Source organism: Scatophagus argus, chromosome 9 (genome assembly GCF_020382885.2).
Source record: "Scatophagus argus isolate fScaArg1 chromosome 9, fScaArg1.pri, whole genome shotgun sequence".
NCBI lineage: Eukaryota > Metazoa > Chordata > Actinopteri > Scatophagidae > Scatophagus > Scatophagus argus.
Window position 1 is genome coordinate 5,111,809 of NC_058501.1, and position 24,496 is coordinate 5,136,304.

Genomic DNA, 24,496 nt, shown 5'->3' on the forward strand with positions numbered 1-24,496 from the left:
ATCCAGATTTGGAAGAGAACATTTTAATGTTAAAGTTCCTACATATTCCTAGTTATATGGAATCTAGCTGTAATTCTGTCACTCCTGTGTATGTATGTATTTTAGTTCTGGCCTGACAGCAATGCCTTCTTTTCACCACAGCTTCTGCAACAGTCTGATTTAGCAACCAAAATAATCTTGTATATGCACGTCCCAGGGAAACTCATTCCAATATTTAAGGCTTGTACTGTATATCCAGGGGCGTTTGAACTGTGCCTGTTGACTTTTTTTTTTTTAATAACCTCTAGGCTTTGGAAAGAGCTCTCACTCTGCACCTTTTCACCTTACCGTGAATGTCTGCACTGTGTGATGTGTTAGCCAGTCTTTAAACATGGGTAGATGTTGTCGTTTTGGCCTTGCAGTCACATATCGGCATCACGCGTATTAAATGCTTAAAAGTGCTTTAATGCTGTGTTTTGTGTAGACAATAAAATTAATATAGTATGCACAACATTAGTTACCATGGCAACAGCCTGCCATCTGAAGCAGAGATGGATGGAGAAGAGAGCTGCTATGATATTTACCAGACGAACTCGAGCGCCACAGAGTGATCTATCTCGTCAAACATAGACAATCTTTGCACCATGTCCCTGTCTCTTTCGGTATCTGTAAAAGAAATGAAACGTACACCTTTTTACTGACATCACATCATACTACCAGCCTGCCAGCCGGCTGTCCAATCAGCGGCCGATGGGCCTCCCAGTCCCGGCGCAGTCCTGCAATCAGCGGATAGCGTGAGCTCTGCTCACCGACACGTCACTCTTGATTGGAGGGTTGTGCGGTAGAGAAGGCGGGATGTGAAAGCAGCCAATCCGCGCTAGCCCGTGTTTCTTATTATCATAAAATATTGAGCAGCATCGGTCCGACTCTCTGTGGATTATCATGAGTTATTAAGGTAACATTTTGTTTGGAGTTGACTCACTTGTTTTTGGATCACATGAGAAACAATATCGAAAGAAGAACAATTATTATTTTGTAACTTTTTTTTGTCAGCCTGAAAACTGTTTCTCACTGGTGCGTTCCCCATCACTTTCTGTTCTTCTGTTATCCAAAAAGATGTGGACTTTCCTGGGAATAGCGAGTTTCACGTACCTTTATAAAAAGTCCGGCACAATGTTGACTTTTGTTCCCAAGGAGCTTGTAATGGCCGCGGTCTTATTTATTACAGTCGGACTGTTGCTCTCGTACATGAGATACTTTCATGACCAGAAGCTCAGAGTCTCTCAGGTGTTTTATTTGCCTCTGAGCCTTTTGTCTTTTTTACCTGTCATCAACCACTTCATCCCCCAAACCCCAACACAGAGCAATGGGAGGGCAGAGGACAACAGTAAAAAGGTAAGACATACGAACATAGGACAACAGCTAAAATAATGAAAACGACTCGTTTTTCCATTTGATTGAATTTGTTACATTTTTAATTCCCATTTTGTGAGCTTGCCCGAGAGAAACAAAACCAACATTTCTTGGGGCTTCTTGTTGTGGGGAGTTTACTTTAGAATGTATGAACTATTGTTAACAAGTACTTTAGATGTTCACGGTTACTGTGGCTGTGGGATGGTAAAAAAAAAATCATATTGCAAATATTTTGAGTTATTTTTGGCGACAATTTTCACCTTTCGTTTCAGGCAGGAGCATCTCTGTAGCACCACAACGTTTAATGAGTAATTCTGTGTTGGGACTCATTTTACCTTTAGAAAACAACTGGAACTCCTGCAGTTTGGGTATTGTGCTTGACCCTGGTGCACTTTTACTATTTGTATTAATTGTTCAGCCCTAATGTACTTTTGTATATCCAGGGGCTGCAACTCACCCAGAGGGACATAGCTGGATATTTGATGACGTGTAAAAATTCGCATTTTCAAATGTTTGCCTCACAGTCCAGTTCAGAATGGACTTTACACTGTGTGTAATGCAGACTCTCCTGTCCATTGTTTCCAGAGCCGGAGAACAAGGCAAAGAGTGGATATGAAGTCCTCTGCCTCACAGAGTGCCTCAGCCAGTGGCCCCTCGGAGGCCCCAGAGCCAGATGTGGTGATCGTTGGGGCTGGGGTCCTGGGCTCAGCTATGGCAGCCGTCCTAGCCCGGGACGGGAGGAGGGTGACGGTTGTGGAGAGGGACCTGAAGGAGCCTGACAGGATAGTGGGGGAGCTGCTGCAGCCTGGAGGATACAGAGCACTCAAAGAGCTGGGACTGGAAGGTCAGCAACAGGAGCTGCTGCTGCGTATACGAACACCTGAACATACACATTATTAGGGACCACATCAGAGCTCTCAGTATTTTCCTGTCACTGGTTTGAAGTGGATGGGGCTCAACTGGTTTCTGCGCACCAGTCAGAGTTAGCAGTATTTGAATCATGTCACCGTTGTTGTCAGTCAAATCCGATCTGCACAGCACTGATGAAGTAGATGTTTTGAGCATTTTGAGTATTAAAGTGTTAGAATTAAATAATGTATGATATTTTTTAAATTTTAACTCTGCTGCTAAATATGAAATGTTTTCAAGAGTGTGAAAAGTTTAAGTGGTTTCACCTGTAAGTCTCACTTTCTTCTCATCTGAATAGTTTTGATAAGGAAGTTCAGTGTGAGATGATGGCTTTTATTTGCAGCTTACTTCATAACAAATATCAGTGATCCTGATAGTTTATACAGCCAATTACATTATTATCAGGAGTTCTTCACATATCCAGAACATATCTCTTCTAGGACCGAACCTAGCTGATTTTGTTATTAATTAATCCAAGTAATAAATTCATCCAGCTTGACCAAATCAACATTAATTGCTTACATCCAAGTATGTAGATGATCTTTTCCAGTGTGCCTCAATCTATCCGTCCAGCACAGCTTTGGCCAGTGAGCATCAACTTCCAGCTCCCATAGTAGCTTTTGACCGTGGTTTCATTTTGTCCTTATGTATCTAATCCCACATTCAGCATATGAGCATCAGCATACCGAGTGAATAATGAACAAGGTGTGCTGTGAAAATGTAACCTGTTGTATGTGTTTGCCCTCAGGTTCAGTGGAGGGTCTGGATGCCCATCTGGTGCACGGCTATGTGATCCATGACATTGAGAGCAGCACAGAGGTGGAGATCCCTTACCCTCAGGTGGAGGAGAGCATCCAGTGTGGGCGCGCTTTCCATCACGGTCGATTCATCATGGGCCTGAGGAGAGCTGCGAGGGCCGAGCCAAAGTGAGCAGAGTCCATGTGCCAACTGAGCAGCTGGCTACTTGGATGACATTGTTTTTAAGCTAAAAGGTGCAGGAGTATAATTTAAAATCTGGGGTCTGCCTTGTATCTGCTCAAAACAAACTACAAACTACAAACTGGTTTGACAAAAATAAATAAATCTTAGCTCAAGACCCATTTACCGGCTTTTTCTAGAACTTTCAAGTGAATCTTTAATCTTCTGAGCCCTGGAAAGAAACATCAGCTATACAGGGTTAAGATATGGAGATTATTTCCTTTCTCATGTGTTCATATTAGAGTTGCAAGAATTAGTCAATTAGTCGACTGACAATTATTTTGATAACAGATTAATCATTTCAGTCACATTTGCTGGTTTGTAAGGGTTTGGGCTCTGGGAAATGTTCACATTTTTTTGACATTTTATAGGCTAAAGGATTAATCAGTTAATCATGAAAATAATCAGTATATTAATCAGTAATCAAAATAATCATTACAACCCTAGTTTGCTATTCACTAAATGGTTTAAACTGACCTTCTTAACACTCCTAATGAGTGCTGTGTAATTGCGACCCCCAGTGTCACATTTATAGAAGGCACGGTGACCAGTTTGCAGGAAGAGGACGGCTGTGTGACCGGAGTGCAGTACAAAGATAAAGAAACCGGAGACATCAAGGTGAGAAGAGCAAACGCTTTTGCACCTTTAGATGTTTTTATGTCATTTTCCAAAAAAAGAAATACTTTATTGGTGCAGAGGGTGTGTGATGACTGTGTGAATGTGTGTCCTCTAGGAAATCCATGCATCGCTGACTGTTGTGGCTGATGGCTGTTTCTCCAAATTCAGAAAGAGTCTGGTGTCTGGGAAAGCTCACATCTCCTCTCACTTTGTTGGATGCCTTATGAAGGTAAAGACCACACATTGGTGTTGCTATCATTACACTGCACTGAATACATTGAAATTACTTTCAGTTGTCCACCAGTTGATCAGCTGATTAACAGGAAATTATCAGCAGCCACTTTGATAACTGGTTCATTGTTTCAGTTATTTTTCAAGCTAAAATGCCAAACATTGTCTGGTTTCCACTACTCAGTGTGAATCTTTTCCTAATATCCAGTAACTTTCTGTCATATTTGAAAGTAAACTGACACACACACACATTTTTAAACTTGATATATTTTGATGCATTTCGAAGATAAAGTCCTTTTCAAATGTAATGTGTGCCCATCAGTCACTCTGTAAGCTCTGCTGGGCTACAGCGACTCAGGATTTCTGTTATTATTAGCTTCATTTCTTAGTCATCACCGTACTTCTCTCCAGGACTGTCCTCAGTTTAAAGGCAACCATGCTGAGCTGGTGCTGGCCAACCCCAACCCGATTCTGATCTACCAGATCTCCTCCACACACACCAGAGTACTTGTGGACATCAGGGGGGAGATGCCTCGTAACCTCTCAGAGTACATGGTTGAGAAGATACACCCACAACTGCCAGGTATGAAAGAGAAGCTCATTTTGGAAGTGTCTCAGAGGTTTTATTCTTCTAATTATCACTAATGAGAAATGACCTTTGGCCTGAAGAAGAACCCCTGTAACGTGATAAATTAGGAAAAGTTTGTAATACAGTTTTTCTGAAAGCCGTCCACAACTTTTTTCATGAAGCAGCGATGCCAGACATCATGGTAGGTAGGAATGTATCCAGACTGCTGCCTTTGCAGTGGAGCCAAGGAAGCTGCAGTTGAAGGATTTGACATTCATGGTGCGCTCTGCTATTCAGCTGAAATATCAAAGCCACAGTATCAAAGCACCAGCTCCTGTAACCTTGACAGAGGTCCAGCTGAAATGGCGGAGTCAGTCACACTGATGCATTGATAAATGTACATTCAGACACCAAAAGAGAAAGCTTTTTCTGGTGCATGTGCCCAGCATGCACCTTTGGGTTTTCATGCACAAAGCCAGCTGAGTGATGGGCTGCCTGTGCTTTCTCTTTCTTTCTCTCTTTCCTTCAGAGCATTTAAAGGAGCCTTTCATGGTGGCACTGCAGAACGATCGACTCAGGTCCATGCCTGCCAGCTTCCTCCCTCCCTCCCCTGTCAATAAGCCAGGTACTGAAGCACTATTGACGGCTGTGTTACTAGAGATGGCAAGAGGGAATCCATTGAACTGATTTCAGCTTGTGTACAGGACATGTCATGAAAGTATGTAGTCTATCACTTTCATCACCGTAAGACAAAACAAATTAAAGAGCTTTCCTAGTTGTTGACTAATTTATAATTAGTCTGTGTTTTAGGTTAAATGCATGTTCATGCCTGGTCTTTCTGAGGTTTTTGTATTAGTACTGTGTTCTATGAAAAGAAAAATCCTGATAGAAGAACAGTAGTTGTATTTTATTTTTACATTGTTCTTCTTTTTATTATTATTATTATTGTTATCATTATCTGTCAACCTGACAGGTGCTGCAAGGCGGATTATGTTACCTTAAAAATTAAACAAAATAAATACAGTGTGTTAATCACAGAGGTCTAGTGGTGCTGGTAAAGCCAGGCTAGATGTTTCTAGTATTTGTGCAAAGTTAAACTAAGCTATGAAGCAACAGCTTAGCACAAATAATGTAAACATCTAGCCCTGCTCTGTATGCAGCAAATGCTGCCTACTAGCACCCCTAAAGCTTGTTGTTGCTGTGGTTTGCTAACTAGAAGGTGGAAAATGCAGCACATAACCCTCTGTAACACCACAACATGCTGTTATATTACACTTCATTATGCACAGGATTAGACAAACAGGAAAACATGTTAATTAGTGAGGTTTGGAGGTGCTGCTAGGCTGATTTGGTTACTTAACTAACTAGCTAACCAGCTGACCAGCTAAGTAGCTGCTGACAGTAGCCTCATACAGCACACAGACATGAGAGTGGTATTGAGATTCTCATTGGCAAGAAATTGAATAAGAATATTCCCCAAAATGTCAAACCGTTCCTTTAATACAGCCTGTATGTGTGTGTGTGTGGGTGTGAGACTGGAGTTGTAACGCTAGTGAGCTTTTGTTAATGAGCGGTGACAAACACTTCACTGTCACAACATTGGAAATAAGCATAGAGAAACTATTTCTCTAAGTCATCCTCCACATGTCACCCTGCTGACTGTGTTTGGCTCTAATTGGGGAAGTATGAAGTGTTGATGGGGGTGGTGGATAACAGCTGGTGATGTATTTTGGATGTGAGACATACAGCAGTTTGTTGTTCGCAGGCGTGCTTCTCCTGGGCGATGCTTACAACATGAGGCATCCTTTGACGGGAGGGGGGATGAGTGTTGCCCTCAACGATGTTAGCATCTGGAGGAGTCTGCTGAAGAACATCCCGGATCTGTATGACAACAGGGCCATGCTGCAGGTGAGCACAGCTACTCGACCTTAACCATTTTAATGCCAACAGTTCACGAAACGTTTTCTTATCGGGACTCACAAACTCTAATTTAAAATGTAGAAAAATAGAAAAGATAAGGCCTGTGCACGTGCCTTCCAGAAGGTTCACTGATTATAGAAGCTATATCTGGAGCCTTTGCTGCATCACTTTTGCCTCGTCCTATTGTTCCCTCTGCTGTGTGTAAGAGACTGCAGACCAGTGTGCAATATTACACTCTTTTTTTTTTTTTTTCTTCTCAATAGGCAAAGAAAAAATTCCACTGGGAACGCAAGTCATCACATTCTTTCGTGGTGAATGTGTTGGCCCAGGCCCTGTATGAGCTGTTTGCAGCCACTGACAGTAAGTCTCTGCTCGGCACTGCATCCAACGACACATGGAAAACAATGATGTGATTATTATTTTTAGTTTGAATAAATAGAAAAGTAAAAACAAACAACCAAAAAAAAACAATAATTTCAAACAACACTTATTGGTCATTTTGATTCTCATGTTCATGTGCCCGTTTTGTGTTAACCAGATTCTCTTCATGAACTGAGAAAAGCTTGCTTCCAGTACTTCAGGCTTGGTGGAGAGTGCATTGCTGGGCCTATTGGACTCCTCTCAGTGTAAGCATTAGATCATGTCCTCTAAAATAACATCATATGGACAGAATTGGTCAAATATGGCATGATGGAAAGCTCGGGTTAATGGAATAGTTGGACACCTTTCACTTTCTTGCCTGGAATTAGATGAGAAGATTGATACCACTCTCAGTAAGAAAGTACAGCCAGATAGCTGTGCTTAGCATCAAGAGTGGCAGGCCTGTTTTGTAGCTGTTTCCTGTTTCCCCCAGTTTCTAGGCTTAGACCATAAATAGCAAATTATACTATCAAATTTCTCATCTCACTCCCAGAAAGAAAACAAATAAGCATATGTCCCAAAACTATTCCTATGTAAAACATTAAAAAGAAGAGTTAACAATATCTTGATTTTTACCAGGTTGCATCCTAAACCCCTGACACTCATTGGACACTTCTTTGCTGTGGCGCTGTATGCAGTCTACTTCAACTTCAAGTCGGAGTCGTGGTACACCAAACCTCGAGCTTTATTCAAGAGTGGAGTCATCCTGTACCGAGCCTGCACAGTCATGTTTCCACTCATCTACTCAGAACTCAAGTACCTTGTGTACTGAGGAGCACTGATGTGGACACAGAAAGACCAAACTCAGTGTAAGGTCTTGAAAGACCTGTGGCTTAATTGGAAACAAAACAAAAAGCTGGTATTTGTCAGCTGTTTCTATGCTTGCCTTCCTGCTGAAAAATGCACTGTTGCCATCTTAAATCATGATGTTATTACTGAACATTTTCTACAATATGCCCTTGCCTTACTGAGGTTGTCATTGTCCTAATGTCTTACTTAATGCTCTCTTTTAATTGGGACATATTGCACAATAATGCCTTGGTGTAGCCTTGTGCTCACGCACACACTCTGGCCTATATGCTAGAAGTTTGCAACATGAAATGTATCAACACATGCCCTGATTTACACTAAATTACTGTGGAATTATTCCTGCCAAACAGACCAGCTATGTGAAACATGGCATCTGAAGCTTAGAATAATGATTTTGCAGTAGGGTCACTTTTGTGCTGTATATTTTCCTGTTGTGCTACTTTGGGCTGTATTTAATATGGGATTTAATTTAAATCCAAAGTTTTGATGGAAGACTTTTATTAGCAAACTGTCTGAATGATCTTGTGTTTTATTTCATACAGAATAGAGTATTTTTCATCTTGTTGAGGAAAAAGGTCTTCAGTATTTGTTCAACGTTCACACATTCTTTCTTGCAATGATCATTTCCTGCCTTCCTGATATTTTGGTCTTGTTTTTACATATAATGATAAGGGACTTTTTGTAACAGCCTGTCTGAAACAGGGCTGACAGCATAATCCCAGCACTACTTTAGTCTTGCTGGATGTCAATAAAGAGCCGGAGCATGATATTGCTCGGGGGAAGTTTGGGTTTGGCTTATCACGATGGTATGGAGACCAAGTTAGTGGATGATGCTCAGGTGTGGTTTGTCCTGAGCTGACACAAGGACCTCCTGATTTTCTTGTTATTACAGCAGAGATCTTTGGATTTTGAAATCTGCATAATTTTGACAGTTATTTGTAATGGTTAAATATCTGACAACAGTCAGAATGTAGAGTTCGCACTGAATGGACCCCTGGGACAGTTAATGATAATACCAGTGAGTAACTGTTAACACTGCTCGACTGACCACCAACTCAAATGGCCATTAGATGGAGCTCACTCACAGCAGATGGACAAATGGAGGCAGTTTAACATCCAGTGTATCACATTGTATTTTTATGTGCGTATCTGAATAAACTGGATGAAGCTACCCTGCTGTGCTTTAGCAGTGAAAGCCAGAAGAAATATAATGGAACATGATAAACTGTTGAGACTGCATTGGGCTTTAGCTGCAGCTTTGGGATGGTTTTAATAAAGCACCATAGGAATACTGGTGATGGATAGCTTTTAACTTTTTCAGCTGTAATAAATATAGCTGTTGGCCAATGGCCAGAGCAGGGTGCTGATGATTAAGAATAATTCAAAGTTTATAAAAATTAACTGTATCTGCAAAGACTTTAAATGACAACATGAACAATGTCAAGTTACAGGTAGGCTGTATTAGTATGTTTTTCTGTCATTCAGAGTCCATTTAGAGATGTAGAATGCAGTTTTGAAGAGACAGCTGGCAAAAGAGATAAAAGCCTCTGTCTCCTTCTCTCACTCCTGCATCTGAACTTCAAACCATTTACAATCAAGATGTCTCTGGGGGCCATTACAGTGGCACCCAGAGACATCTTTAAGCTGGACTCTCCTGCTGGATACAGACTGTGTTAGAGACCATAAATAGCAGAGTGTGATTGCAATCAATTTATAAACCAATGAATTTCAAAAAGCTGTTATGAGTTGAGTAGGTCAGTTTTCATTTACATGATGCATTATAGACATAACTATAAGTAAATAGTCATTAAATTAGATAAGTAATTTAATGTTGTTGTTTTGTCACTAAATTAATTAACTAAATTTAAAGTTAAAAAGCAGAATTACATTTTCAAAGGCTCTTATAGAGCCATTGAAAATGTAATTCATTTTGCTGGTGAATTTAATGTGCCTGCCTGTTATATTTGAATTTATTTATTTACTGCTTAAATACTCTTTGTATTATGTAACTGCTTCTTTAAGCTTGGTTAAGTAAGTTAAAGATGTATAAACTATGTATCAATTAAATGAAATTTAATTATTAATCAGCAAATGCACTGTTCTTATTTTATTTGCATTGATGTAATCTGGCAACCTCCAGATTCCATATACCAGGAACTACATAGAACGCAAGTATACAGATTGTAAAGCCACCAGAGTTTGACTCCGGCCTAACCCACATGCCAATTAGACCACTGTTTGACATGACCTGAGAGGATTTTAATAAAAACAAAATAGTACACATAAAACCCCATCAGAAATTCAGTCATATCCCAGGTTACAACAATTAATTCCGCTTTATTGTTATTTATACATCACTGATACATTGTATTCTGGTGAAATAATTGGAAGAATTATCCATGTTACTCTTTGTGACGCCCCACAAGAACACAAATACTGGTGTGGAAGACCAGGAAGGGGGGAAGAAAGCTCCTGGGGGGAGGGTTATGTACTGTACACACTTCCCTTTGTCCGCCTCCATCTGCCAATCAGAGGTCAGCCTGCCTTCATACCTACCTGTGCCTACTGAGACTCACCTGACAGCCACATGAGGAGAGAAACCGAAGCCCTGCCGTCACGTTTAGCCACGTTCAACCCCCCCTTCCTACCTTAGAGTAATCCTCCTTTTTAGACAAACAGAGCTTTAGGGCATACCCTTATTGATATTGGTAGCAGAAAGCTTTCTACTAACAGTTAACATCTTAATGATCTAAACAAAGAAGTATTGTACAGCTACTGCTAAGAGAATATAAGAACCTGGCCATGACGCTTTTACACCAGATTAAAGTGCTAGAAGCAACCCACCAATCCACACTTTATTTTATATATTTTTTATATATATATATATATTTATATAGCATTATGTAGGTGTGATATATATATATATCTATATATATCTATAGATATAGATATATATATAAACAAATCTACTATTTTAACATTAATTTACAGGGTAATATACATTATATTTTAACAGCTGAAATATCAGCACAAATAGATCACTGTCACACTTAACAGCAAAATATATACGATTATATAAATCCATATATAATCATATATACCAATATATAATTGTCATATATGCATGTAAAACAGTTAACCACGTCTCAGGCTTTTCAAATGATACCCAGAAAAGCAATTGTGTATCAAGACGTAAAAGCTTTACAAGTTTCTCTCTTGAAAAAGCAACAGGCAGCGGCAAAAGTACCACGACCTGCGGGTATTTGAGGTCACAGGACAGTTATTTGCATATTCCACATATCTATTGCAACACATTACTGTCTACAAACAGTACAGCCAGCATCCTGTGAGAGGAGCTGGTGTTAGCTGGACTCACACATACACCCACTGAACAGAACATTACGATGATGGGTGATCAGATTATAGCTATGTGCTTTCAGATGGTGTGCCATGACGGTGAACAACAGGAGGACTACAATACACAATACTCTATAGTTTAGCCTCAGAAGACAACCCAAAACTGTACTGTAAAAAGACTAAGCCCCTCCCTCCCCCCTGCAAATATCTTCTCTTCTCTGAGTTAAGTGTTATAGTATCCTGCTGCTGATGAGTTCTGTATATCAGTGTTTTCCCACAAACCCCAACTTTATTTTGACACTCCACCACCACCAAGATTAACGGAATGTGTTCAGCTTTTGTCTCATTTATTTCCCTCTAACTGGGTCTCTCTCTCTCCATCAAGGCTGACAGCAAAGTGAGTAACATCCTACCAAATGAACAAAGTTCTAGGGGGTCTGAGAGGGTGCCAGCGCCTCCTTGAGCTTCTGTAAAGTTCAGATTGACAATCTGGACCAGTAAGGCAGTTCTCACTTCTCGCAGCTGTCCCAAACCTCAGCTGTCATCATCTTCACCACCTCTCAGGTGAGAGGAGCTCCGATGGTCCTTTGCTCTTCAAGCCTTGGTGGTTCCTTCACTGCTTCCCCTCTCCTCATCCCCCTGATGCAACCTCATCTTACCATTTCACTGACTGCTTTACACACTCCTCCTACTCTGCAAAGACGCTGCACAAGGCTGTAACAACATACACACAAAGGTAATTTTTCACAAAGAAAAAAAGCTCTGTAATAACTGCAGTAGTAACGCACAACAAGCATCCGATAGCTGGCTTCCGGCCTGGGGAGCCCTGGTGATGTGCAGTTAGGTTTGGGACGTTGCCATTGTTCTAAAGGACGAGGACTCCTCTGTTTGCCCTTTACAGGTTTTTCCTCCTGTGGTGTACTGTTTTGTTACTCAAAAGCCCAGACCTCTATGTCCTGCACATAGAAATCCTCCTTTTTTGAGAGCATAGGGTTTCCAAATGTTTTACAAGAGTGACTCCTGCCATGGTAGAGGTCTCCATCCAGCCAGAGGCCAAACTCACCACTAAAGGAAAAGAGAGCAAAAAGTCTTCAGCGAGGGGCCACAAACTATTTTTCCAGGTTCCTATTCTCTCTCTCTCGTTCTTTCAAACTAAACAGTTTCAGGCAATCAGCATGACTTATCTGCCTGTTCAACAGAACTGTTTTATTTGTCATCCTAACTTTAAACTGTATTACATCATCACATTCAAATGTTGAGTTTTGCATAAATTGTGCATCAAAAGCAGCTTGGTCTCACCTTCCTCCCCCAAAAGCTAATGAGTCCATATCTCCTTTGATGAAGAACATGTTGTCACCTGTCCATTTGTACACCTGTTGCAGACACAACAGAGCATACATCACAAGGTAATGAATGACATATTGAGGCTGACATAAACCAATATTGTCTGTCCAGTCGTCTTCATTCTGAATAGAAGAGCACACACACGTTTGCCTCAGAGAGCAGGATAGAGAATTAATGACTGCTAAATACAATTGGAAAAATTCTCTGTGATGCACCAACAACATGTAGTACAAGTGACATCAATCAGCTCTTTAACAGAAATATCTGCTGCCATTAATGAGAAGATTAAAACCACTACGTGCAGAATTAACACGTGAGTGTAGCGTTTTTGAGCATCTGCTCTTCTTTTTTTAGGAGTAGCTGCAGAGAATGGGAAAATCACAGTGAAAACTGGTGCAGTCAACTGTTCTTTTCAGCCCATTCATCTGGGTTGAATCCATTTAGTGTAAATGAAGACAATGTGAGTTACAAAACACTAAAACACACTTTGAATTGCATCATGTATAAAGCATGCGTGTCTGACTGTCACATGCATCAGAAGAGCACATGACTACCAAGTATATTCACAATGTTCACGTTATGAAGTGAATCACACGACACTCAAGCCTCTTTAAGTACATTGTACAGCTGTGTAAAGTACACACACTTTGCCTAACTCTGTGTCGGTAAAGTGTGTGAGTGAGCGCGATATCTGAAACCAACAAAAGCAAAGCGCCAAATGCAGGTACACATTCTCGAGTACATGTCTGCATCGAAATACTTGAGTAATAAAAGACTATGCTGAGAGTCTCCACCGAGTATTGGTCTAATTTATGGGCACACACATTCTGTCCTCTGCCATCTTTATCAGAGTTGGACACTCAGGGGAAGGGATTCGACAGTGCATTCAGGTACACCTCGTAAACTCTGAAATATACATCACTGTGTACGCCAAAGTGTGTGGGGGTGCCGACAGCAAAGAACTTTGTCGACAGATAGTTCATGGCGCATTCATGTGCACCTAGGAAACTTAGAAATCCATTCTTCAATCGTGACAAAGGCTGTTTTTACTTATTTATTTATTTTTTTTAATTTTCTTGTCCTACACCTGTAGTTACTTAGCTGCTCTTTCATTACAGCACTTTAAGTGCTTACCTCTTGGTGCAGAGGGGGTAGAGTATAGCTGGAAACAAGTTTTGGGCCAAAAAAGCAAAACAGTGAGTGAAAACATGCTACTAGTTCAGTACAGCTGAGAGGAACAGTAGAGTTGGTTTATAAGTCTCTAAGGATGCGTTTTCCATTACAGTAGTCATTTGATCCAGTGTTTACATAACAGTGAGTGGTGCAGCTTTAAAGCAGCATCAGCCCCATGGGCATCGGTTCTGCTGTAAGTCTTCTCAACAGAAAGTATACTGCATGTACTGTATATTGACAAAACTGAACATTTAAAAGCCCAACTTAAAAAAAATTTTTTTTAGAAAATTTGAATTCTAATACAGACCCAACATCCTCAAAATAAGAAAGGTAGTATACCTCAAACTCTGGATTGAAGGTGAAGAGAAAGGTCTCTCCTGTGCCATAAAAGCCATCACTGACTTTAAAGGGCTCAGATGCCAACGCACCAAACACCTGGAAACAAAGCAGATGGCCTGACTACTGTACACTTGGGATTCACCCCAACATTGACAGAATTATTAGAAAATGATTGGTGCTTTGACTGAGTTCCTCATATTAGACTGTACTGCTGCTATTTTGAATTTACAGCTTACCTGGCCATCGCTATCCTTAATAACCATGAGCACTGGGGTGTCCTGGCCCTGCATGGCCCTGTATAGTGTCTTAATGCTCATGCCATGCTTTGAGGTGCCAAAAGCCAGCGTCCATGGGTACCCAATGGTCCGAGGTGGGAGATTCCTGGCAAGCTGAGAGTAGGAGGAAAAGAGAAAGGAAATGAAACACAGAAAGGCCACAGCCACCAATGCTCAATTACATCTGTGGTGACCTTTTAACATCGTCTAGTGTTTAAAGAAGAGTAACAGGGCTCCAAACACAGAGCAGTCTCAAGAGGAAGAGAGGTCCAGCACTCCCTGTGAGAGCCTGCTGCCCTGCTGTCTGACAGACTGAAGGATTAACAGTTGCTGTGGTGTATGGGGAGATAAATCTGACCAAGGCACTGGAAGAGCGGTGCAGTATATGCTTCAGATGAAAACATGACAACTTTTTACAGTATGCTGAACCATTTTCTTTGTATGGGACGAAGGCCATTAAACGTTCTGTTCGCTCTCCAGTAATTCATCAGTCCTTGCCCTTTTCTTGTTGGTTCAGCACATCCTCCAGTGGTGGAGCTGAAGCAGTCGTGTAATCAGCAGGCTGGAAACGAAGCCATGAGGAGATGAGCCCTGACTCTGCTCACCTCTGCTCTGCTGTGAGCCGGGCCTGAGCTCTGAGCTGCATCCTCAGAGTGATTAAAGGAAGCTGCCTATTGGCAATCTATTGGTCAATGTGCCAACTGGGACTCATTTGGAGCTGTGCATGTGTGGCTGCACTGCCTGCGAGCCACACACAACTCCTCACTCAAACAACATACAAGGGTAGTCACTCAGAAGGTACTGTCCTTTCCTTCAATAATGTATTAACAATATTCTCTGCTATAATCCTTAATCATACATAAAGTAGTTATGTCACCTTTAATTCAACAACTTTGCCACAGAACAACCCACCGATCATAGTATGAAGTCATCAAGTCACCTACGCGCCTACATAAATACTAATCTCTCTGCTAAATGTATTGTTATTACAGCAATGAATACATTTATTCCCCGAATACATTGTGAAAAATAATCGTGAAATAGAAACCTGGGAATGGATGACTTTGTTTCATATGCAGCAAATTTGAAAGTGAAATGATCAGCCAAGTATTCAGTTTTTGCATGCTGACATTCAAGCCAACCACACAACACACAGAATAAATCTGAGATAGAAACTATCAATCTAATAGATAAGGCTAGCCACGCTTACACTTTTTCTTATTAAACATATTCCATTAAAACACATTAAAATCTCTCCAGTACATTCCAACTTTCCCTTCTCGTCTGTAGCAAGGCACCAAGCCCCACTGGCTCAGATTAAAAAAATAAATCCTTAAAAACAGGTGACAAATATATCTGTATACTTCATTTATAATAAGAAACTGGAATTAAAATTTTAGGCTAACTTCCTAAGACAAATAGACAATGCAGATTTTTAATCAAATGTTAATCAAACTGGAATAAACCGTGCATTTGTTTGAGACTGTTTTCAGCAACAGATGCAGCATGTGAGTATGCAGGATGACCAAAGAGTGTATGTGGCACTGAGTTACAGTGTAACTGTGGCACACCGATACGATTGATTGAGCTATAGATATTTATGCTCTACATGCTCTCATCATGTGACTTGATGACCACTACAGAGGACAGACTATAACCAGCCTTTGACTTCAAAGTTTGACAAACATCAATACAAACATAGTGCATGTTAGATGTGTCCAGGGTGTACCTTCTCTATCTGGTCAGCCTCCAGAAGATCACTGGCTTCTTTGAGGTTGGGTTTGAATGTTTCAGGCTCAAGCTCAGTCTTGATGGAGGTGCCATGCTTGGAGTTGACTTCTTCCTTTGTAGTGATCTACAATAACAAATAAATGTTAGATAATCATACACAAAAAGATAAGGAGCAGTTTAACTTAAAGCACTGATAGTGGGAGGGTTCATTTATATCTACTTCAATCTATCAATCTACTTCTGTTTTGCATCAAATCAAGCTACTGATACAACAGACTAACTAGTTAGGCGTACTAAAGCAGTAACTACTAACAAGCTGTAAAATGCAACAGTATTCGGCTCCGATTAAAATGCAGGAGCGATTAACTTGACCAAGGAGAAAAGGTTTAACAGCTCTAGAAAGACAAAGGCTGGGAAGGCACATAAACAAGGTGAAACTAGCCTTTATCCATATCCTAACCTGAGCACTAAAAGTCTTTTTAAATCCTGCCAAAATCATAAATGCAGTGCTTGCTAGCAACACATTGATAATCCAACAATTTGATGATGACAGCTGAATATCTTCCTGCCACTCTGCAATGCCAGATGACTAGGGCTGCTTTGGCAGAACTGAGGGGAGCGGGCAGGGACACTGTCTGAGAGAGGAGAATGCAAAGTGAATAGGAAATCAACCCAATGAATAATTTGCACCGCACTGTTTGACATTTTCTCTGACCAACGGACTGTTTGGGTTATTTATCTTTCTCGATAACAGAGGCTGATTGTGGAGCGCTTCAACACCGGTGGCTGGGATGCTCTCATGTTTCAGTTCTCATTCAAATAGGACCGACCTGCATTGTCCTTAGAAAACATGATTCACCCTGTCAGGGGAGTCTTACTTCTAACCTCTCACAAACACACAAGCTCTTTGTCCTTCAATACTCTATCTCTTGCTTAGTCCTCACACAGGTCATATTCTTTATAATCAACTCATTTAAGCACCAAAGACCATTTTCTTCTTAAGAAAAGGGAGAATTTCCTACAGAAACACACGTTTCTGTGTAGCCTATACAAAAAAAAAAGTTTCTGCGGTCAGCACAAACACCTTAAAATAACTTAGATTATAATAATTTTACAGCCACTCTGACCAAGTGGCCTGAAGCAGTAAAAATGTCATGACGACAAGTCTCAGAAGGAAAGCCTGACACATGCAGATAAGGCTGCAGTCACGTGAGAACCTCATCACTCCAAACAAGTCAAACATGTTTTCTGTAATGATAAATATTTTCAGTAAAATGCTTTACAAGTTATTCCTAATTCAGCTCTTTTCAGCTTTCTTTCAGCTTTGAAAAGGTTTTTGAGCTCAAACACACATTTCTTCAACCCATCAGTCTTATGTAAAACAATAACAACGTGGATTTTTGAAGTTTGTATGCATCAGCAGCAGCTAAGCTTGCAGTATGGAGCCTATGGGAGACCATGGTGGTGCGGACAGCAGCAGGGCTGTTAGAGTAGAAAGAGGGGACAGACTGGGCTGGTCAGGGCACCTGGAGTCGTTTGCAGAGCGAGCGCAGATCTTCACTGTTTAGTGCATCAATCCGACGGTGGTACTCCGTCAGAGACACTACCTGGTAGTACAAAGACAGGAACAGGTGGAACATAAAACTCTGCCAGATCTATCGCTGGCCATGGGAAGGAAAGTGTCAGTTGTAGAAGGTCTTATCTGCACTAACTAGATTCCAGCAAACACTACTCTTTACATAAAGGTAGATATCTGAAATTTGAAGAAACAAACTGTAAGAAAGGCTGAAGGCCAAGAGTTAACTGTGGGTGAAAGAGAAGGGGATGAGGTATTTCAGAGCACTCCGTCATTTTGCATGTTTGTGTAAGTATGTTTAATATCACAACCAGTAGATGCTCCAGCTATACTACCAGTTCAAACGAAAGGATAGAAACAGCACTGCAGCAGACCTTTCACCTTTCTTCTACCCATTCTGAAATACATCAAACAAAACACATTTTGGCACTTCAGAAAAAAGCCACAAGACTGCCATGCTGAAACACTCAATGATACCTGAGGTTTGAGAGCATTAACCCACTGTCAGGAACAACAGTCTGTAAAACTACAGCCCAGACCAAAACAATGACCTACTAAACATGGCTATATTCCAACAAAGTTACACCCCACGCAGCACACTCCACTGAGAGCTGCTGCCTCTGTTCTGCCACTGAATGAACGTTGGCGTTTAATAGTCTGCTGTGCCTCAGTACAACGAAGATATTTAAAGTCTCATGCACAAGATAAACAAAAGAAAACAAAACAAGCCATCAATAACATGCCACATACAATAACATACACTCAGCAGTATCAACCCTTTCAGGTCCATGTTTCAAAAACTGTCTGGGATCAGATGCTGCCTTTGATTACTTCTAGTCTAAAACTTATCTTGTTACTGTTAGTGTAAATTACTTTTTTGGTAACAAGCTGCTGCTTTACAGCTCTCAATAATGTAGCAGAGAGGGCAAACTACAGCCCTCATAAAAAATACATCTGTGCCTCACTTTACCGCCAGCTAAAGGCACTTCAGTACATTTGTCCCCTGAAAGAGGGTAAGCTAGCAGCATGCTATCCTGCTACAGACTTTTCAATGAGAAATGGATGCCTTTTATCTGAAGGGATCAATGTCATGAAAAAGGTCAGTATTTGGATGAAACCAATTACTTACTGTACAATAATGCAGCACAAGTGACTAACATTAACAGTTACTCAATAAACCCCAAAGTCAACCTGGTAGCCCGTAACTGTGAAACATATCTGGTAAAGTGACATACAAACCAAAAACTAGTGATTGAAAATAGGAGCTGCATTTCTCCACTGACACCTAGCACTAAAAACTTTCAGACATCTTACAGAGTCACACACATCCCGGTGCGAAGAGGACAGACAACAGATGAGAGCGTTGTCCCGACTGACAAACAATGGTCAGATAGTGCCCGCTTTGTTTAACATCAGTCAGTGAACTAGACCGGACCGGCTAAAGGGCCAGCAGGCTAGTTAGCTTCGCTAGCGAGCTAGCGTGACTTGCTAACAACAACAACAACAACAGCATGAAAACATACAAGAACATAGCTACACCACTGAAGACTGTAAACATGATCAAGGCAAAAGGAACATACACAGGTATACTTCGGGGTCAGCCGTTTCTCTTGGTCTTTCACCCTTCTAGAAAACATGTCTTGCTTTCTGGGCGAGGTTGTAGCTGAAAGTCACATTAGAGATCCTTCAAGTTCTCCCCGTGTCGCCCCGAGATGAGAAAGTATAAAGCCTGGCAGCCTGCTTGACTAAAATAGAAACATTTTTCCAACGGGATCTCTATGCCGAATGGTTTGTGTGACATCGCTAAAATCCAATAACAATACGTTACAGGAGGGAACCCGGCTCCCCATTGGTTAAAAAAATCCTATGATTCCATCCCATAACCGGCAGCATTTAAAGACACAGTAACACCACTAGCCGGTGAGATTATTTCTATAGATTTATAAAAATAGAAAAACAGTGCTAGCATTCATCAGCAATTAATCAGTCAATTAAAAAAAGGGAAACTTCTATTAGTCCATTTAGCCCAACTTTTTCTCAATCAAATCTTATTTATCTTATTTGTTTATTGTTGACAAACCTTTGTTAATAAAGCACATCTATTTTGTAAAGCTTTGTCCAAAAAATCCTTTCTTTAAACAAATGTTTTGTCAACAGGACAAACTAAAGCCACAGGTTCCTATTTACTTATTCAAATGTAATGGATCATGTAGCCTCTGTTTGACAAATGTCCACAGACAAACAAATCAGTCCACTTTGCTTCCTACGTCTTTCATTTACATTAAAATTTAAATCCAGGCCACTGCTTCCGTATCAATTTCTTCATACAATAAGATAAGACAAGACAAGACAGGCTTTAATTAGTCCCACATTAGGGAAATTCATGCATTCTTTTCATTATCCACAGGCTTGTAAACCAACTCATCTGACCAAAACCCATCTATGCTGTGAGAACGTGCATCAACAGTACTAAAAATCTAGATGGATGCCCCTCATCTATACTTTCCTGACACACTTTCATATTCTATGAATGTGTACTGAAGACGCCTTGAGAAGTGAGTTTGTCAAAAAACAAAGAAAGAACGAACCCAGCACCAGTGCCACATGAGTCTGGAGGACTTACAACCAAAAACAGTTTTGTTGCCCAGTGTTTACATTCTCTGCATATGTTGAGCAACTAATAATGGTGTTAGCCTTTTGTCATTCAGCAAAATAAGTTGCTAAATGCTTACTAACACAAGTGACAGTCACACAACATCAGAGTAAACAATTACACAAACATGCAAAACACTTTGGTTGGAAGCTCAGAGAAGCGCATTTCCAAGCAAAGCAAGTGTTTACACAACTTACATAATTTACATGTGACATATTTACAAAAATAGTATATTAAAATCAAGAAATATGCAGCAGTACAAAGAAGTGCAAAAGACTTTATGACTACAAAACTTGGATGGATTAAAAAATCAACATAAGCACAACACATTTGCACTATGTGCACAGCATAATGAAAGCAAATTAACACATTTACTTAAAATGTAATTTAACATATAACAATAAACTTAAATATACACCACATACGATTCTGGATTCACAGGTAATGGATTAAGCCATAGTGGAGAACTATAGTCAATCCATGTCTTTAAGGCTTAAGACAACACAACAGGTGCACTTTAAGCAGGGTGAGGAAACAGTTTCAGCTGCGTAGAGCCTACCTCCCATTCCTTAACGTTGAGGTCAGTGACGGGCTCATCCTCAGCTGATTCTGACACCTCATTTTTCTTCACAACTTTAAACCCAGGCTCTTGTCCCATCCCCCTGACCCCCTCACCGTACATGTCTGGGCTCCACTGCATGAAGAACACATACAGGTGGTCTGACCTGGGGGAAAGAAACAGTGAAAACTATCAGAGAAGAGGTTTAATTCCTAATTGCCGTAGAGATTAAAAAAAATCATCTGGGATACCACTGCCACTTAAATATCAAGGCCAGTACCAAATACTTTCTAATAAGTATTTTTATATTATGACTTGACTGACTTTATTAAAATCTGACATAACTCCCTAAAGTTTTAAAGATGACTCCACATATTATGTGTTAAATAACTTTCACGCAGCCTGAATGTCTGTTGGAGGCAGGAGGCATTTTAACATCTAGGCAGACACCGAACAAGATCTTTTACTTTGCCTTGTGCCTAATACTGCTGAAGTGTTAAAGCTGCTTTGTCTGTGAGACACTGTGCGTTCTTGTCTGTTATCAAGTATTTTGGAATATCACTCTGTGCTAAAGTGTAGTTACATTTATGAACAAACACTATTTATCTAAATTAAACCTGTATACATTGATTTTTATGGCTATTTGAGGGCAGTGTAATAAGCTGTAAACATATCTGGCAAATGTGAGCTAACAATTGCTTATTTACACACCAAACAGAGCAAAATTAGCATTTATTTGGAACTGGATTTCTGGATACCCAGTGAAGTTAAGTTCAACATTTACTCAGGGAAAATCTGAGTATTTAGGTGCTTAATGCTGCACTGTGTTCATTAGCTAGTCATTGGCTTGTCTTGTAATCTGTCTGCTGTATGGTGTTGAGTGGGCAGTGTACAGTGGATATTTCAGAAGATGCAGGGTAAAACGAGGTTGACGCGAGCGGTGACACTGAACCATAGACTGAGGTTTTGAGCCATAATCCTAAAACAGTTAGCTGAAAGATGCTAAAATGTTCCGTAGTGCTGAGAAAAAACTTGAGGATCAGGTGACAATACTCCACTCTTGTGGCGATACTTTTCACATTACCATCTTTTGATACTTTATTAACCTGAAAAGACTGTGTCTGGTTTCTCCTGTAGCTCTCTAACACTTTGACTATAATTTTGTCCCTCCTCCTCTTCTGCTGACTACTCATATAACAGGAGAGGAACCATTTCAAAGTCAACAGTTTAGGATATAATATCATAGTATGGCAGAACAAAAAAAGTTGCAGACGAAAACAGAACACAGTGTGTGTCCTGCACTGCTATGGCTGGCAGACATGAAAGAGCCGTGGCAGACGCAGTAGGTTGAGCTGTATTTAGTGTCATGGTTGTGTATGCCTCATTCAATAGTCTCCCTTTCTTCCCACACCATTGCCAGGACACTTAAAGACACATCATGTGGGTCGCCTAACATCTAGGTCAAGCTACAGAGATCCACGCAGTGTCTGAAGAAACTATGAGCTGCTGATATCAGTTGGAACAGCTTATGATCGCTCCTCCCACACACCTTAGCCTGCTTGCAATCTAGAAAGATGAGTTAAAAATGAGTAGCTAGTAGCCCTGTCTTTTAATACTAGCTCTGAATCTGCCATGTCCCTGGGCTATCATCCCCAAGAGCAGCATAAATCACAGCAAACTTGTTTTCCAGGTGGAAAATGTTGTAGCTAGGCGACCTGAGGATGAAAACAACAAGATGTCTGTAGTTCATAGTCAATAATGAAGGAAGAGGATTTCAGTGTCATTACTGCACTCAGGCACTCAACACATTGCATAAGTGAGGAGCATTTATGGTACTGTGACTAACTAAAAAGGATTCGCCTGTTTGTCTGATTCAAATGTAATTAGCAGTCCGAGAGAGCACCATGTGTGTTGTTGCTGTACAAGTATAGACACATGTACTGAAAACAGGAGAGGTGCTGTGAAACTCACAGCTGGTCAAATAACCCATCAGATTCACCTCATGAATGATTTCCGCCTCTAAGACATTGCAATAGCCAAAGTAGCACCACTATGTTGGAGACAGAGACAGACTTTGGTATATCCAATTGATTCCCGACTTGGCTCAACATTACAAGTTTCAGTGCAGTTCAGAAAAAGTTCATGATCATCTTTGTGGGTGAAACGCATTCTGAGGACAGAAAACTAAGAAAAACATAAGCTATGATGCAGAGACCTGCTTTGGCAGATCATTATTCTTACATGGGTCGTGTGTGTGTGTGCGCGCCCTGGTGCAGGAATAAAGTTTGTGCCTGTTTCCCTGCAGAGTGAATGAATAATAAATCATTTTGCTGTCTGGCAGAGGCAGCACAGGGAGATGGGCGGAAGCCACAGAGGGAGTCAGACCTGACAAAGAATGCATATTTGATTGGTTTCAAATATTAAAAGGACTGGAGGTGAAGTGCCTCGGTAACTCAGCTGACTATTGGAGTGTGTTAGGAATAGGTTAGGACCGCATAAGGTCAAATCCCTGCAGCTTTCTACATTCAAAATAAAGTCTGCTTTAACGGGGGCTTCTATATCATGTGCTTAACTTTGTATTTTTGCCTGTTATTTACTATACCACAAAATGATTTGTTTACATTCAAATGCATTCTCCCTAGGGGTAGTGGGAGGTGCAGCAGACGCACTGACCTCTCTTGTGGCACAGCAAACCAGTACTCGTGCTTCTTGCCCTGCTGAGCATACTGCTGCATGGAGGCGCTGGCGTTGGAAACAAACGTCTTCTTCATGGGTTTCCCTACCCGCAAGCACAAGAACTTGTGAGAGCGGTGCCTCCGTCTCTCTGCAGACTCTGTACCTGGAACAGGAAATCATCACATGGTCACCGAAACATAAAATGTTATAACAAATGGGCCAAATTCTAAAGGAATAGTTTGACACTATCAGGCTAGCCTGGCTCTGACTTTTGCACTTTAGGCTTTTAACAGAGCAAACTAATGAGATATAACACGTTAATTAGTGAGCTTTACAGGTCTTGGTTGGCACATTTTGTTAGCTGGGGGCCAGATGAGCTTACTCATAGATCTTGCTAATCTAAACAGCTGCTGACTACGGCTTCATATTGGTACTGTGCATATGTCCGAAAAATATAATATAATATATATAAATATAATTTAAAAAATAATTTGTTCTGTATCAAATGTCTGTCATCTATAAACAAAACACATCTCTTGATTAACTATGTGTTTTCTTTCTAATACCTTCTTTATTTATGTGACCTAGTTTTCCATCTTAGATTTACTGGCTTCTTCAGCTGGCATTAATCATTTTGTGGCAGAAACACAACAGATGACAGAAATAAATGGAGTAGCACACTATAATTGATAGTGGCACTGAGTTTCCTACATTATCAAGGGCCTATTATAAGGTCAAAGCTCGAGACAGCAGAATAATATCATTTCATTTAGCTTCCTGACAATATGGCTAACAACATGTGCCAGTAACATTACACTGGCATGCATTATCAGCTCCTGGCTGGGCAGTTCAACATAACAAGCAATAATGACAGACAAAATAATTTTAATCTACTTAAACAAAACAGTTCTGTGTGACCAATTCAATGTTGAAAATGCATTAATTCTGTGTTAGTGCAGCTTGTTTG

General features: G+C 40.6%; 2 protein-coding genes across 10 annotated transcripts in view; one reads left to right on the forward strand and one right to left on the reverse strand.

The window, feature by feature from the left end:
• Positions 1-52: 52 nt before the first annotated feature.
• On the forward strand, positions 53-9,199 carry sqlea (squalene epoxidase a). Its single transcript, XM_046399726.1, has 11 exons — positions 53-1,374; positions 1,978-2,236; positions 3,050-3,227; positions 3,801-3,897; positions 4,013-4,126; positions 4,540-4,711; positions 5,226-5,321; positions 6,462-6,604; positions 6,880-6,976; positions 7,155-7,242; positions 7,616-9,199. The coding sequence occupies exons 1-11, from the start codon at positions 1,096-1,098 to the stop codon at positions 7,806-7,808; spliced, it is 1,716 nt and encodes a 571-aa protein (XP_046255682.1). The 5' UTR covers positions 53-1,095; the 3' UTR covers positions 7,809-9,199.
• An 889-nt stretch (positions 9,200-10,088) lies between these two features.
• oxr1a (oxidation resistance 1a) overlaps positions 10,089-24,496 on the reverse strand; it is a 149,259-nt gene continuing 134,851 nt past the window's right edge. For 7 of the 9 annotated variants that reach the window (XM_046399720.1, XM_046399717.1, XM_046399716.1 and 4 more), the window contains 8 exons: positions 23,527-23,692; positions 20,854-21,019; positions 17,592-17,672; positions 16,064-16,189; positions 14,296-14,448; positions 14,060-14,155; positions 12,503-12,576; positions 10,089-12,268 (listed from right to left, as the gene is read on the reverse strand). In XM_046399720.1, coding sequence (XP_046255676.1) covers positions 12,133-12,268; positions 12,503-12,576; positions 14,060-14,155; positions 14,296-14,448; positions 16,064-16,189; positions 17,592-17,672; positions 20,854-21,019; positions 23,527-23,692 — 998 coding nt within the window. In that variant the 3' untranslated portion in view covers positions 10,089-12,132. Of the gene's footprint in view, positions 12,269-12,502; positions 12,577-14,059; positions 14,156-14,295; positions 14,449-16,063; positions 16,190-17,591; positions 17,673-19,221; positions 20,834-20,853; positions 21,020-23,526; positions 23,693-24,496 lie in introns of those variants that run through there. The other 2 variants (XM_046399719.1, XM_046399724.1) reach the window with 2 other exon arrangements.